General features: G+C 40.7%; 1 protein-coding gene across 1 annotated transcript in view; it reads left to right on the top strand.

The window, feature by feature from the left end:
* Nucleotides 1–14,911, top strand: part of trabd2a (TraB domain containing 2A) — a 78,839-nt gene that overhangs the window by 50,990 nt on the left and 12,938 nt on the right. Inside the window, exon 5 of the mRNA XM_084046748.1 lies at nt 13,978–14,068. Within this exon, the coding sequence (XP_083902874.1) occupies nt 13,978–14,068 (91 nt within the window). The remainder of the gene's footprint in view (nt 1–13,977; nt 14,069–14,911) is intronic.

The raw sequence follows: 14,911 nt of genomic DNA, 5'->3' as shown, positions 1-14,911 counted from the left end.
CCTCTCTCTCTGAGGTTGTTTAATTTTACTTTTACCAATACATGCAAAGGTTTTCAGTTTTTCATTTTTATGCTTTGGAGATGTGTTTGTAACTAAAACATTAGTCTTGGAAGTTATTCTTGTTCTCAGTTAAGTTTTACCCGGTGTGCCTGTCTTCTACAGTGTATCCACACACGTGTGTATTGGCACAAGAGATTGACTTCCATTTTGATACTTTAAACAGATTTGACAGGGGAAAAAAACGTTTGCAGCAATCTGAATTTCAGGTGTGCAGGTCCCCCCGCGTCCCTCTTAAGCTGCTTATAAAATCTCGTTATACTCGCTTGTTTAGGAAGAAAACTCGACGAGAGAACATTTATAGGTAAAATGAGACATTTCACAGCGAGGGGTTTGACATTTAGATTTGGTCCTGCGCTGGTTTATTTAGTCAAAAGTGCTCACTTTTACAGAATCCTCTAGCTTTGATCATCCTGCATGTGCCCACTGCCCACAGGAAACGGGCTGGTGTGTGTTCATGTGCTGTCATTTCTTGGCAGGAGGACTTGGGAAACAAGGGCTGCTAAAGCCGAATGATATATCGTTGCTGTTGAGCGGAAACCTTGTATCTCCATATTTCACAACTTTTAATGTTTTTTGTATGTTTGTAAATGTTCCTATTTTGTCATAGAAAGGTGTCACACAAGTGTTTGTGAGCTTGTAGATTGGCTATTTTCGCCACTCTTGAATGGTTTTGAAAGTGAACGTTGTTTTGTTCTGTCTGTGGGTTTTTATAAATATTAAACCAATGAAAAGTATGCACAATTTACTTTGGACATACCAGGTTTCCGCCCAACAGCGACGATATGTAATCCCTCACATGGCTTGAGTTCAGAGTGCCTTGTGCCACCACTAATTCTCTGCAAGGGCTTATTTAAACAACAACCTCACACCCTGGGCCTCTTATGGGCTCTGTATTTCATTTGTTCGTTGCATAAATTCTAAGTTGGAAGCGAGTCTTAAATCCTTTTGAAGTCGGGGAACTTGCTAAACTTCATCTTGTCAAACCTCGCTCTCGCCCAGCAGAGAATTCAGCCATTTTTCACACCTCTCATAAACAGTTCACTTCACACGCTTCAATTCACAAAAAAAGGTCCAGTGCCACACAAGGTAGGACTGGAATGCTGGATTGTTTAATGATCCATCTTTTTAATTTTCACATCTATAAAGCTGAAGTGGTCATAAAACCGCAGCAACAACCTGTTTCACACATTGCTTCGGTCATCAGTTGCGTTATTGACTAAACAATCTCACCTAACTCCCATCTCGCCTGCCACTCTCCGCTGAATTCTGTCTTCATAAAGTAGAGGGCCATAAAAAACACATTTCAAATAGAGGCCTTTTTGGCGAACATCTGTCTTAAAAATTGAGCTAGGGGCCCCAGAGTTGGATGAAGGAAATCTAGTGCCATGCCCACACTGTTTAAGCGTTTGTCATTTTTATGGGATTCTGGTATCCATGGCGATGTCACTTGCTCGCTTCTGATTTTTCCCCAAAAGACTGTACATTCTCAAAAGACTGTACATTTCATGCAAACCTAAGTGACCAACAGTTCTGTGTAAGACCTTTTAATTTTTTGTCATGAGTGAGAAATCAAAATGAACTGTTTGTTTCTGAGATAGTTAGGACAGAGAGTTTGAATGACAAGTGAGAGATCACCTCAAAAAGTCACGATTTAAATGATAGATAAAGGATTGAATTTGGAAAACATCGAGGGGCCACATTAATGTCAATGGTTTCTTTCATGCAAGGTTAAGCCACGTTTTGCCTTTGATTGCATGAATGATGTTGCACCAAAGCGAGATACCCCTTAAGTATCCCGGGCTCCAGTGTGCTAGAGTAGACTTTACATGGGCACCTTTTCAAGACACGTCTGAATAGCAGAAGTGTTTTAGCTTGAACCCAACCTTTTCTTTTGAGGGTTTTTACAGGATGCTCTTATCGTCCGCTATCACAGTCTGGCATCTGACGACTTAACATTCCATCTGTTGTTTGGAATGCGTGTTTCTTTGTGTCTCCTCGTTTTGTTTTCCTTTCTTACCAGCTTTCATTTGATTATATTAACATCACTGCTCTGCTCTTTTATTCACCTTTTTTTTTCTTCTTTCTTTTGTCTCTTGTACATTGCGGGGTCTGTTTTTACACCGAGAGTTTAAGTGCCACTCCAGATTTTGCAGTGTGCGAGATGCTGATTGCTATCAATTTCCCAATAAAGAAGCGATCCAGTGACCTATAGAATGCAGCCCAGGCCTGAACCCTGCCTCTGCCCATGCATGAGAGAAACCGAAAGAGAATTGGTTTGCTGGCAGCTGAAATGTTAGCATTCTTCTGCATGCTTAAGAATAGGGCCTATTTTGTTTAACAGGGATATTTGTGCTCTCGGCATGCTGTTTAAGGTTTGCCTTAGCTGATTTCTCTGTGATTCGATGCCTTTTAGTCTTTCATATCCACGCGGCCATGTAACAGCTGTCTCCTATGACCGCCGTCTGCAATCAATCCTATCTCACGTTCATGACCATATCCAGGTGGATTTGAAGAAGAATGCAACAACAACTATTAAAACCAATCCCCCATTGAAATCGTTCATTTTAACCACCAAAAGGAGTAGTTCACCCCCAGAATAACAGATTTTCTATCAATTACTCACCCCACGAAGCCTTGAATTCATGTTTTTGTGGCATTCCTGAGAGAATAACTTGATGACGGTGGAGTCTCTGGTAGGAGACTCAATTGACCTGCATTTGAGACTCCGGTCATCAAATTATATTTAAAAAAAAAAGGAATCTCCAATAATTCAAGGCTTCATGGGGTGTGTAATTGATAGAAAATAAGTAATTTTTTGGGTGAACTACTCCTTTAAACCCTAGCAACCCATCTACAAGCTGACCAGTTTTTATAGTATTACAACGCGTCGCACCGCGACGCGTTGTAATACTATAAAAACTGGTCAAACATTGGCCAAATTGTCAAATAATAAATAAATAAATAATATAAGAAAGAGGCAAAAATTCGCTAAATAGCTGATCTACAAGCTCACAACGCCTCGCAACTCGAGGCATTGTTAGCTTGTAGATCAGCTATTTTCTGTAGAACCGAGTCAAACTAAATGTAACGCCTCAACTCCTACAATGTCAAAGTGCTTGTCAGGGTGGGGGGTCCTGAGTTCAAATATGATTATTTGGGGGGGGGGGGGGGGGGGGGTGGTCGCGGCCTGAAAAGGTTTGAGAACCATTGCTGTAGAGCTAGCCACACACAGGGCCATCTGGTACATGTAGGGTACCACTATAACTGACCGGGGTGATGCCTCCACTCCACGCGCTGTATATCCTTCAACAACTACAAAGTGCTCCCATTGAAACACTCGCTCTGCATTGCCGCTGTTCAGTTTTGGTAAAGGGTCAATGGTCCAGTGTTTGGGGAACGATCAAGTAGAAACGTGTCTCTGTCTCGGAGTAACCATATGCCCCCCCGATGGACGATGTCCACAAACATTTTTCCATAAACAGAAAAACCTCCTCAAGGAAAACATAGCCGGGGCTTGAAAATGGGACCTGCCAGCCATACATAATCAAGACTGGCTCTCGATGCTGTTTGTTTTGCGTTCGTTTGGGGGCTTTTTGGGGGGCTTTTTAAAATATAGAACAGGACATTGTTATGTGGACCACCACTTGTGTGTTTATACTGTATGAATACTTTGCACCTGGTTTTGTGGCATGGTACCTGCTGCCACGGTGTCTGGTCCATTGCTGCACATTTTTATGTATCGCACTCCAGCTAGATGTGTCACTAATTATACATAAACTATGGAAAAATAGAAACACCAGCTCTCTCCATATAACACCCACCAGCTCTCTCCATGAAATAACCACCAGCTCTCTCCATATCGTCGCTGTCAGGATGAAACCTTGTATCTGCATATTTCAACTATAAAAAGTTGAAATCATTTAAATGTTTTATTTACGAAAAATCTACGTTTTTTCGTAAATAAAACGTTTTTTTAAATGATAATGAAAAGGAACAGTTTTGGACATACAAGGTTTCCACGCCACAGCAATGATATACTAACCTCCAGCTCTCTCTCCATTAAATAACCACTATCTCTCTCTCCTTGAACCAACCAACAGCTCTCTATGAACAAAATAACCGCACCTCAAAATATTTTGAGATGGGGGTCCGCGGCCAAATACATATCATTTTGGGGGTCCTTGACAAAAGATTGAGCACCACTGATATAGAAACATACGTTTTTCAGAAAACTGTTGGGACTTAGAGGAAGACATTTGTAGAATCGGCTTCAGGTCTTAATGGGTTAAAAGGCATTATAGTGTGCTTTCTCCTCCAGCGTACTGCAGATCGCTGTCAGCAACGAGAGCACCACATTGTGACAGAGTACGCTTTCAAATTAGATCCGAATTTCTCCTCGACCTCATCATAATTCTGAAGGAAATCATGACATCAGTTTCACAAATAGGCGCTATACAGTAGGTGGGTAATGACTGTGCGGTGGAAACCCCTAAAACAACATGCAAAGGTTTAGCTTGGCTCAATCCGTGGTTTCACCCTTGAAACAGGGCTTAGGATTTGGATTTATGTCGAACCAAATGTTCTTTTTCATGTTCTAATACCCACACAAGAGGGTATAATATAACATATTATGGTGGTGGATTTCGTCTTAAAAACCAGAGACTTTTGTGTAATCTCTGTTTTATTAGACATAGTGTAGGAGAGACTGAAAAGATGCAAGGCAACTTCTGGAGAGTTAATTTAACTCGAAATATACTGCATCATCGCCTGAATTTGACACTAGACCTTTTAGTTTTTCCTGTGACACCTACTTCCTAAATCTCTCTGAACTATTCCAAATACATACCATATATCTAGCCTTTTAGCTACTAGCCTAGCTTATCTTCGACAACATTAGTTCCATAAGTGTACATAACAGGGGCTTGACCGCCAATAGAAGTATACTGTTTTCTTCTCTCTAAGAGAAGTGAATCTAAGACTTAAATTTGTTTAGGCCAACAGTAAATTAAATAAGGTATTGGCATGATTGACAATAGATTGGAAATGTTCAAAGGTTCAAAACCTTTGTGCCAGGAAAATGATATTCTTAACCAGTAAAGGGAAACTTTGACGTCTCAACGGTTTGCTAGATGTCACAAACTATGAACATTTGTGAATAGAAAACAGCCCCTGCTTATTTTTCATGCATTATTAGCTCTGACCTTTATCCGTTCATGGTGAAGTCCTCTAGCCTCTTGAGCCATATTCTCCCCTGCTGGTATGGGATTGATGTTCAACACAACCTTTCCTCCTGTGTTTCCACAAGTCAGTGGCTCTACAAATGCCTCTTTTAACCTTCTGCCCTAACATTGAAAACTACAGGAGATAGATTATTTCTACCCATTTGTCTTAAAAAAAAACTTTAACCACTTGAACCATAGCGTCCCTATTCTGGGGCGAACATTGTTGAAAATAGCCTACCTACAAAGTCAAACATTTGGCAAAATTAGCCGATCTTCGAGCTTGTTGCGACGCGTTGTGGGCTTGTAGATCGGCTGTTTTCAGGGGAGGTGTTTGATGTAGAGGGGGGGTAAAAGGAGTGGACAAGTATAGAACCTTGGGAGACGCCAGTCAACGAAGTATGTAGGGTTTAAGTGGTTAAATAAATGTCTCTGATCACTCAATAGGTGTTACTACAACACTGATATGTGACTGTACACTATTAAGACACTATGATACAATAAATTGCCTAGACTCTCAACAATAAGGGAAATCATACTGCCATATGTATTTATCATCAACTAACGTGACAGTATGTAATCATATTGTCTCTTTTGGGGCTAGCTAGTTTCCGATGGAGTGTCCTGTCCTATTTAAACAAATTGCAGTCCTCTAAAAAGGAATGGGGGTTTTAAGTTTAATACAGTGAGGAATTGGACGTCCATCAAGGGAGGAAAACAGTATGATCTTACCATAGATCAAAAATAGTACTATTTAACCAGTGGCCTGTGTAGCCAGACACTTGATATGTGTGTCAATGTAAGCCTGGCAGTGTTTGGAATACACCAAGATGCCTGTGTGATCTTTATGCCAGTGGATAAACCAGTAATTTCTTCTGCTATTTATCTCGTGACGTGACTGTCACTATGGTGGACGGCAGCTTCAGCTTGACCGTTGAAGACGTAGAGACTTTACCCCCTCACTGTTAGTCACCCATTTAGCTCAAACAGCGATTTTCCAGTTAAATTGTTGGCTGGTCAGTTTTTCCGATGTCCTAGAAATGTCAAATCCTTAAAGCCTGCTGCCAGTTTGATTTAGTTTAGACAATAATGGTGAAATACTGTAATTCCGTGCACTGTGTTTGTGACAGTTTGTGTGTGACTGTGCGTGTGTGCGTGTGAGAGCAAGAGCATGTAATCATTGATTTTTTTCTATACTGCTAGAAGTCAGTTCATAAAAGTTTTGTTCTCGAACGCTCTCAAACGGTGTGTCTTCGCATTTTGTGTCAACCACAGATTATATAAACTATACAAAAAGTTATGAATTATCTTTCAATTTACTATTGTATATCAGTACTTTGTGTGCAATCATTTCCCAATACATATTCTATACCGTTCAAATTCTTTACCATAACATATTTTATATACATATATTTTAGCCACTTTTTTCTTTCTTTTTTAAAAATGGCGTTGTGAGCTGTGAAGTTCGAAAACAGCTGCACTAAGTAACAGCTACATCATTGGAGGAATATCAGTGCTCCAGACTCCCAATTGCCACATTCTTCGATACAACTCTTTGTTCTGTGGTTAGCAGCGGTGACTATTGGCCATGTAGGCTAGCTCACTAACAAGGAGCGCACACCAACCGCTGTTTTGCAGGCTATATACCTACAGGGTAGAATGTCTTCAGCTCTGCCTTTAACGTTTGTTTATTCAACATCCCATAATGTTATGAGAACTGCCGCTTGGTCCCTGGTTACACGTCGTAATGTAAATATTGCTGTGTATGGAAAAGGAACGCTATTTAAGGCTTACCATATGTTCTAATAACTTCAGCGAAGGGTTGAGGATACTGGGTGCCCCTTTTTTTTTTAAAGCTAGCATACGACAGTGGCTCTCAACGTGTGTGCTGTGTCATTCTCATGTGCCTCTGAGTGAGCATGCAGGTGTGCCTCCAGACTGTTCTAATGCAGTGGTTCTCAAAGTAGGGTCTGGGAACCCCCAGGGGACCTTGAGGGTGTTCCAGGGGGTCGCCAGCAAAATTAGTTCAAGCATCAAAATGTATTTAACCACTTTAACCCTATATACATCGACTATTTTTGAAAATTGCAGATCGCAACGCATTGTGAGCTTGTAGATGTGCTATTTTCAAAACAATATTATTTCTAATATATTTTGGAAACATTTTAACAACACAAATCTTGTATGGGGGTTACCTGGCACAAGATATGTTCAGATGGGGATCCCTGGCACAAAATATGTTCAGATGGGGTCCCTGGCAAAAAAATATGTTCAGATGGGGTCCCTGGCAAAAAAATGTTGTTTCAGATTGGGGTCCACAGCCAAATACATATTAATTTGTGCGTCCTTGACATGAAAATGTTTGACAACCACTGTTCTAAAGTATCGAAAACATTGTGGTTATTGAAGACCACATTGGCCTTGCTTTTAATGCTATTAGAGCTATGCCCCAAAGTCACTTTCATTTAATTATGTGTGCTGATAATATGATATTGGCCTGGTTTCCTTGGTGATCCGGATCAAATGTGTCCTGAAACCAAAAAAAGGGGCTGCCGCTACCGCGGGTTAATTTTTATACTGAGGCTTTTGAAGCGTAACGCACATGGCACAAGGCGCGGTAGCACCGGCAGTCTGTAATATAAGTTTGTTTGGATGTATAATTAATCTATAATAATGGCTCTCTCTGAGTACAGTCAGGCCCAAACAACCATTCAAATTATACATTAAAAACGGGAGTTATGTTTTATGGGGGGGTCGTAAAAAACGAGCCTGCAGCATCGCACTAAAATTCACTTAACTATTCATAAACATTTCAAGAAGTCAGTGAACCATTTTAGAAGTTATATTGATCTCTTAAGTTTTTATATGGCTTGGGAAGTCGGCTCGCTTAGTGACCTTATATATATATATATATGTATGAGTAGTCCTATTCTCCCATGCCGGAGCCTAGTTGTGAATGAGAGCTTTCAGGTCAGTCCCTACATCTTATCTCTGCCATCTCCTCTCTCCCTCAGCACTAACTGCTACAGGGACCTGGGCCTCTGGAAAGACATACATTTAAAATACTGTACATTACCGTGTACATACTTTTGGACCATTTCGTAGCTTTAACCCATTTAGACCTGGAACGCATCTGTGTCACTTTTTCATTTGAGCTAAAAAAGCATTATTTTACATTTTGGCTATTCAAAAATAGCAGATATACAAGCTCATAGTGCGGCACAGAGTGCTGCGCTATGAGCTTGTAGATCTGCTATTTTGGAAAAATAATGAAAATGTTTGCAAATCTTTGAATATATATATATATATATATATATATATATTTTAAAGCAAACATTTGTAACTCAAATCTCTGCTTCTGGGGCGGGGGTCCCTGGAACTAAATATTTTGAGATGGGGTTCCGCGGCCAAATACGGTACATATAATTTGGGGGGGTCCTTGACATGAAAATGTTTGAGAACCACTGATGTATATAGCAACATACGTTTAAATAAAAGAAAACTGTTAGGATTTAGAAGACATTTGTAGATATGTTCCCGGATTGGATGGGTTAAAATGTATGAAAATGGCCTAAACAAACATTCAGTGGAAATTTATCAGCTCTCACGGACATGATTTCGGGGAACAGGGTTCTTGAACTTTAGGGCATATGCCACAAAATGACACTCAGGCTTTTACTCTTTCTGGGGGACCACTGTTAAGTGGTCAGATGGGTGGGCGGCGTGCGTTCTAAAGGCCAGACCGCGCCAATGCAACTCCTTGCAAACGCCTTGTTGCAAGGAGTTGCGACTAGTTGCGACTAGTTGCTTTGGTGCAGTCTGGCCTTTAGGGCATGTTTATTTTAATGATCATCAATCAATTGATTGTGTTCCGGCTTAGATCAGTGGAACTAACATGATACACTTAAAGTTTTTTTTTTTACGTAAAAAATACATAAACAAATGCATATCTGGTACATATATATCTGGTGTTCAGAGAATCTGAATCAATGTCAGAATCAGCTTTATTGTCACGTCACAGGTTTACAGGTGTAAAGACGAGTGGGCGAAATGACCCACTCCTGTAAGCTTGTAGATCAGCTATTTTCATCGGAAGTTATCCCCAGAATAGGGACACCGAGGTTTCAGGATGTTTAAATGAACACTTGAGCATTAGTGTGTTGTATTGTTGTGTAATAGCTCACTGAGGTTGATGTGATAATGAGAGTTGTCAGCTGTCTTTTCCACTTGTCTTTTTCTGATTCAATTTCACAGTTGTTCCTGGTTCCCTTTTCTTTTCCACTTTGACTGCAGTGTGTCAGGGACCTGTTGAATTCTCCGTTTTTCTTTCCCGTTTGAAGTTAATTGTGTGGCTTCTTTGCTAAGCAGGTTTCAAAGATCCACTGTCATAAAGTAAAGAAACTAAAGGAGATGGAAATAACCCACCTGACAGAACGTACATGGACCCAAAACGGAAGCGTCCATTTGGGTCAATTTTTTTACACACTCAGTCAAAATGAACACTGAGGATTTTACTGTGCACCGCTGGCTGCCAAAGCCTACATCGCATGTATGGCCTAATTTCAGGAAAAACTCATACTGTTAAAACATAATTTTCTGTTTCTCCTTTCCAGTGCTCACAGGGGCATCAATCATTTTTAATCAGAGATGTCTACGTTTTGTTTTTGTTTGTAATTCCGTGACTTATGGAGCACAGGCAGGCTAGGTTTATTTTTTAATTTTATTTTTTTAATATTAGGCCTATGTGAAACGGCTTATTGTTAAGGAGGACTGCTTATAAAATGGCCTTTTATATGAAATGCTGGCATGTTTAGCTATTATATGTGCTGCTACCTTTTGAGAAATTAGAAAAATAAAGAATATCATTAAAAAAATGAAGGAAGGAGTAGGTCAAATCAAATATAAAATGATCTGCTAGTGCGTTGGAGTAAGTGAAATTATCATATTTTGAACATGTTCAAATTTAGGAAAGTGATTAAGGTAGCAAATCTTCTTATAAATCTTTGTTTTAAAGGATTGTCAAACTGGTTACATACTGTAATTAATTCAGCAATCGATTCAACAGTCCATCTTTTTCATGCATCTGACATTTTGCATAAAGTCGGTGGAAACCTTTTATGTCCAAAACCGTTACTTTTCAGTAAATGTAACAACCATTTTCCGAAATAGTGAAAACAGCCGATCTACAAGCTCACAATGTGTCGCGATGCGACACATTGTGAGCTTGTAGATCGGCTATTTTCACTACTTAAGCTTGCATGACAAAGTAGGGCATTAGATGACATAAAAAGCAGAAACACGGAGATACGAGGTTTCCGACGATACGCGTAGACGATGTGTAGAACTCCCATATCCCCACCATGACAGACCGCAACTCGTGTTTGAAACTGTCCTTTCTCCTGCAAGAATCCAACACAGTGGAACAGTGTGATGACAGGAGACGACCGATGATGGTTCAGCTCCTAGTGTTAGTGTTCTCGTGTGTGTGGCGGGGGGCTTCATTTGTCCCACCTTAATCCCCCTGAAATAAACTTGCATCAGTCACACCGAGTTGTTTTTTTAGATGTGGATAAAGCAGGACATCTTTGTGCGTACGTCTCGCTCTGTCGCAATCGCACCCTCTCTATCTCCTTCTCCCCTCCGTCTCTTCTGTACCTCTTTCTTTCACTCGCTCTCCCTTCATCCCTCTCTTCTGCTGGTTTGCCAAGTTCTCTGTGGCTCCCTATAGTTCACTACAAGACTTTGTGTTTTATGCTGGAGTGCACCCAGTGGTGGAAAGTATTTTCAGAGTATGAGTTATATATTGTGGTATTGCTACATTTGCTTGAGTAAAACATATGAGTAGTACTTCCACAGCTGAGTGTACCTGAACAGTGGTGATAATGATAAGTAAGGAGTAAGGAAAAGTAACGGCTGAAGTCCCTTTGCGTGCTTTGATGTACTGTAGATCGGGTTCAGTGTCCTTTATCTTGAAGTCCACCGATAGACAGAGCTTTTGATGTGCTTAAATAATGGTGTATAGATATTTTGGTGTATATAGCGATGATTCATAAATGGTGACTAGATATTGGCCAATACAATAACAATTTCAGTCAAATCGATCTATTATTTTCAAACCCGGTCTTAACCCATTAAGACTGTCTGTGTCATTTTTAGATTTATTTGGCTATTCAAAAATAGCAGATATACAAGCTCATAGCGCGGCACCGAGTGCGAAAAAACGTGGACATTTATTTTGTATATTTTTTTCAAAAAGCTGTTAGGATTTACAATTTTTTTTTTAGATCGGCCTCAGGTCTTAATGGGTTAATGGCATCGCTAGCTTCACTTGCAATACATTTAGTTCTCTTTCACTGTGATGTAAAATCACACGGCACAGATATCCAGGACACGCTACCAGAAAAGAACCGTATGTCATGTTTAAAACAATACAACAAAAAAGTGAGGGAGGAAAAAAAGAGCAAATTACAACGTCCCCCTGACCATCCTGGGTTTGTCACATATTATCTGTCAACAGTTAGAGGTTGTCGACAAGGGGGCAGCAACATGGCAACCCATAATGCAACGAGGGCAAAGTCTCAATGGCTCAGGGCCAGATTAGAGTGCTGAGCTTTTTGTTTGCACATGCTCTATGATGCCATGGCTGAGCGGGCCCGGACAATGGACCCCTGCTACCCCTTTGTCAGACTAGAGGAGAAGAATGGAGACCTCTTGACACGGCAACCTGAATCCTCAATGCCCCCCACTTTACCTATAGCTGAGAGGGTCAGCGAGAAAGAAGAAGGGGAAAAGAGAGGGCGAGAGAGAGATAGATAAAGGGTGGAGATGAGAGAGAGAGAGAGAGCAGAGCAGGAGAAAGTGAAGAGATGAGTGGAGGAGGTAATGGTAGAGAGAAGGGGGGTATGAGCAACTGGAAGGCAGGATGACAAGAGGAGAAGGGTGAGAATTAATGTATTAAGATGAGCGGGTGAGAGAGTGCAGCAAAAGCAGTGGTGTAAGGTAACTAAGTACATTTACTCAAGCACGGTACTTAAGTTCAATTTCAAGGTACTTTTACTTTACTTGAGTATTTCCTTCTTCTTGATACGTCATACTTCGACCCCATACTAGTCTACTCTCAGAGGCAAATGATTGAGTAAATGTTGTCACTTTGAGTAAATGTTGTCAAAAGATGTCACTTTCCACCACAGGACGCAAATGGTCCAAGAATGGAAGGATGTAGAAGGAAGAGAAGGGATGGGGTGGAGGAGGAGGAGGAGGAGGAGGAGGAGGAGGAGGAGTAGAAACATGGTGCCAAGAGCGTTTGGGAGGAACAAACCCAAATAGGATGTGATGGAAACCAGATAGGGAGGAGAGATCCTTTCAGGGTCCATTTTTACACTCGTCGAGTTAGAAATAACACTCCAGGATTTCTGCGGTGGGGGAGTTGATGTCATTTCAGAAGTTAGTAGCTTTGGCCCAGTGGTGGAAGAAGTACTCGGATGTTCTACCATTAAGACCGGGAACGCATCTGTGTCGTTTTAGATGTCTTTGGCTATTCAAAATGAGCAGATCTACAAGCTCATAGCGTGGCACTGAGTGCCGCGCTATGACCTTGTAGATCTGCTATTTTTGAAACATTGTGAAAATGTTTGCAAATCTTTCAATATACATATTTGTAAAGCAAAAATGTTTTAAATCAAATCTTGGCTTCTGGGGGTCCCTGGAACTAAATATTTTTGAGATGGGCTCCGCGGCCAAATACATATAATTTTGGGGTGTCCTTGACTTGAAAGTTTGAGAACCACTGATATAGCAACACTAGTTTTTCAGAAAACTAATGAAGATATTTTGTAGGATCGGAACCAGCAGGCCTTAATGGATTAAGTGATAAGTAGCAATACCACAACATAAAACTACTGGGTTACGTAAAGTAATAGTAAGTAAAAAGCCTGCATTCAAACTTTAACTTGAGTAAAAGTAAAAAGGTATTACAAAGGTTTTTTGCTTTTTCCTTCATTTTTAACTATCAAAATTCAGTTACATCGAAGGTGACCACCTTGTGGTTGTGAAGCAGTCCTGATACGGGCTGTAGAGCCATGCTGTCCATCCAGTATGGACAACCATCTATTGTCAAGTATCCCTGGGAGAAAGCCCTAAAGCACTAAAAAACAGCACTTAAACCTTTTCCGCTAGTCGGTGACACAATGACCCCCTGTCTGTCTGTCTATGGCCGTGTGCATGTGTGTACTATGTGTGTGTGACATGACTGCAATATGAGCAGCGTGAAACTCTGTGTGTGTTAATAAGTCCAGGACGTATTTCCATCGTGGTCCTCTCACAAACAACAGCAAATAGTTTAATTGATTATAAAAAATATATGTATGATAATGTAATCAAATAATCAATTAATAATCCTTATTTTAGTCATGTCATTATTTTTTTTAAATCGCTTTTTAGTGAAAATAGCTGATCTACAAGCTCATTGTGAACCTGTAGATCGGCTATTAACAGTATTATTACATGGCACCATTGTATAAAATACTAAGTATAAAACAACGCTTAAGTGGTCAATCGATTCGTTGATACTGTATAATAATAATCGATAAATGAATCACTAATAAAATGATCATTAGTTACAGCCCTGAACGTGACAGTTCACATGAGTGACAGTCAGTCAGTCAGTCATAATAAGTGACCGATGTGTTTGGATTTGCAGGCCATTTCCTGGGCAACAACACTGTGATTGACGTGCTGCGTCGCCAGGGATACGAGGTGGAGCACACCCCCGCTGGGCAGCCCATTAGCAGGTAAACACACACACACACACACACTAACACACACGCACACACTTAACCCAATCAATCCGGGAACGCATCGGGAAGCATTTTTAGTTATAACCATTATTTTATACTTTGGCTATTAAATAGCAGATATACAAGCTCATAGTGCGGCACCGAGTGCCACGCTATGAGCTTGTAGATCTGCTATTTTTGGAAAATTGTGAAATTGTGTGCAAATCTTTGCCTCTGGAGGTCCCTGGAACGAAACATTTTACAAATATTCGCTTTATTCAAAGATTTGCACAAATAGCAGATCTACAAGCTCATAGCGTGGCACTGAAACATTTAAAATGGAAATTACCAAACCTGCCTACCGATGATGTCACTGGTAGGTGGGATTCAAAACCGTCCACAGCCCAAACTCTGAGAGACGCCGTGAGTAGACAGAAATGGTGCCGTCTTATAACGAGCATTAGTGAGGACCAATTATATGAAGATGGGTTGAAATTGGATGACGTGCTCCTTTAAGACCACCCCCACAGCACAGCTACCCAGTCGACACGCTCACATATTGGTGGGCTCACTGTTTATAATGTAAATTTCACGCATTGTTATGAGCACAACTAGCACACTTTCTTTTTTTACACCCCCTTAGAAATAACAAATCATTATCCTGATGTCAATGGGGATGATGGGCGTACAGTATGTGAATTCCGGGACATGACAACAAATGTCTGCTAAGTCGCGCGGTCCAGCGCGTTCTGGAAGTGATATTTCGAGAGTGTAAGAGAAAGGATTGTGGCTCCGCTGTGGCCTTGACTAATTCTTGGGCCGTGGAGCGCCGTGTCTTGAAGTGATAAACAAGTTAAA

This window comes from Gymnoscopelus microlampas, assembly GCF_963454915.1.
Source record: "Gymnoscopelus microlampas genome assembly, chromosome: 21".
Taxonomy (NCBI): Eukaryota; Metazoa; Chordata; class Actinopteri; order Myctophiformes; family Myctophidae; genus Gymnoscopelus; species Gymnoscopelus microlampas.
The sequence above is the reverse complement of the archived record's forward strand: the minus strand, read 5'-3'. Positions and strand labels throughout refer to the sequence as shown.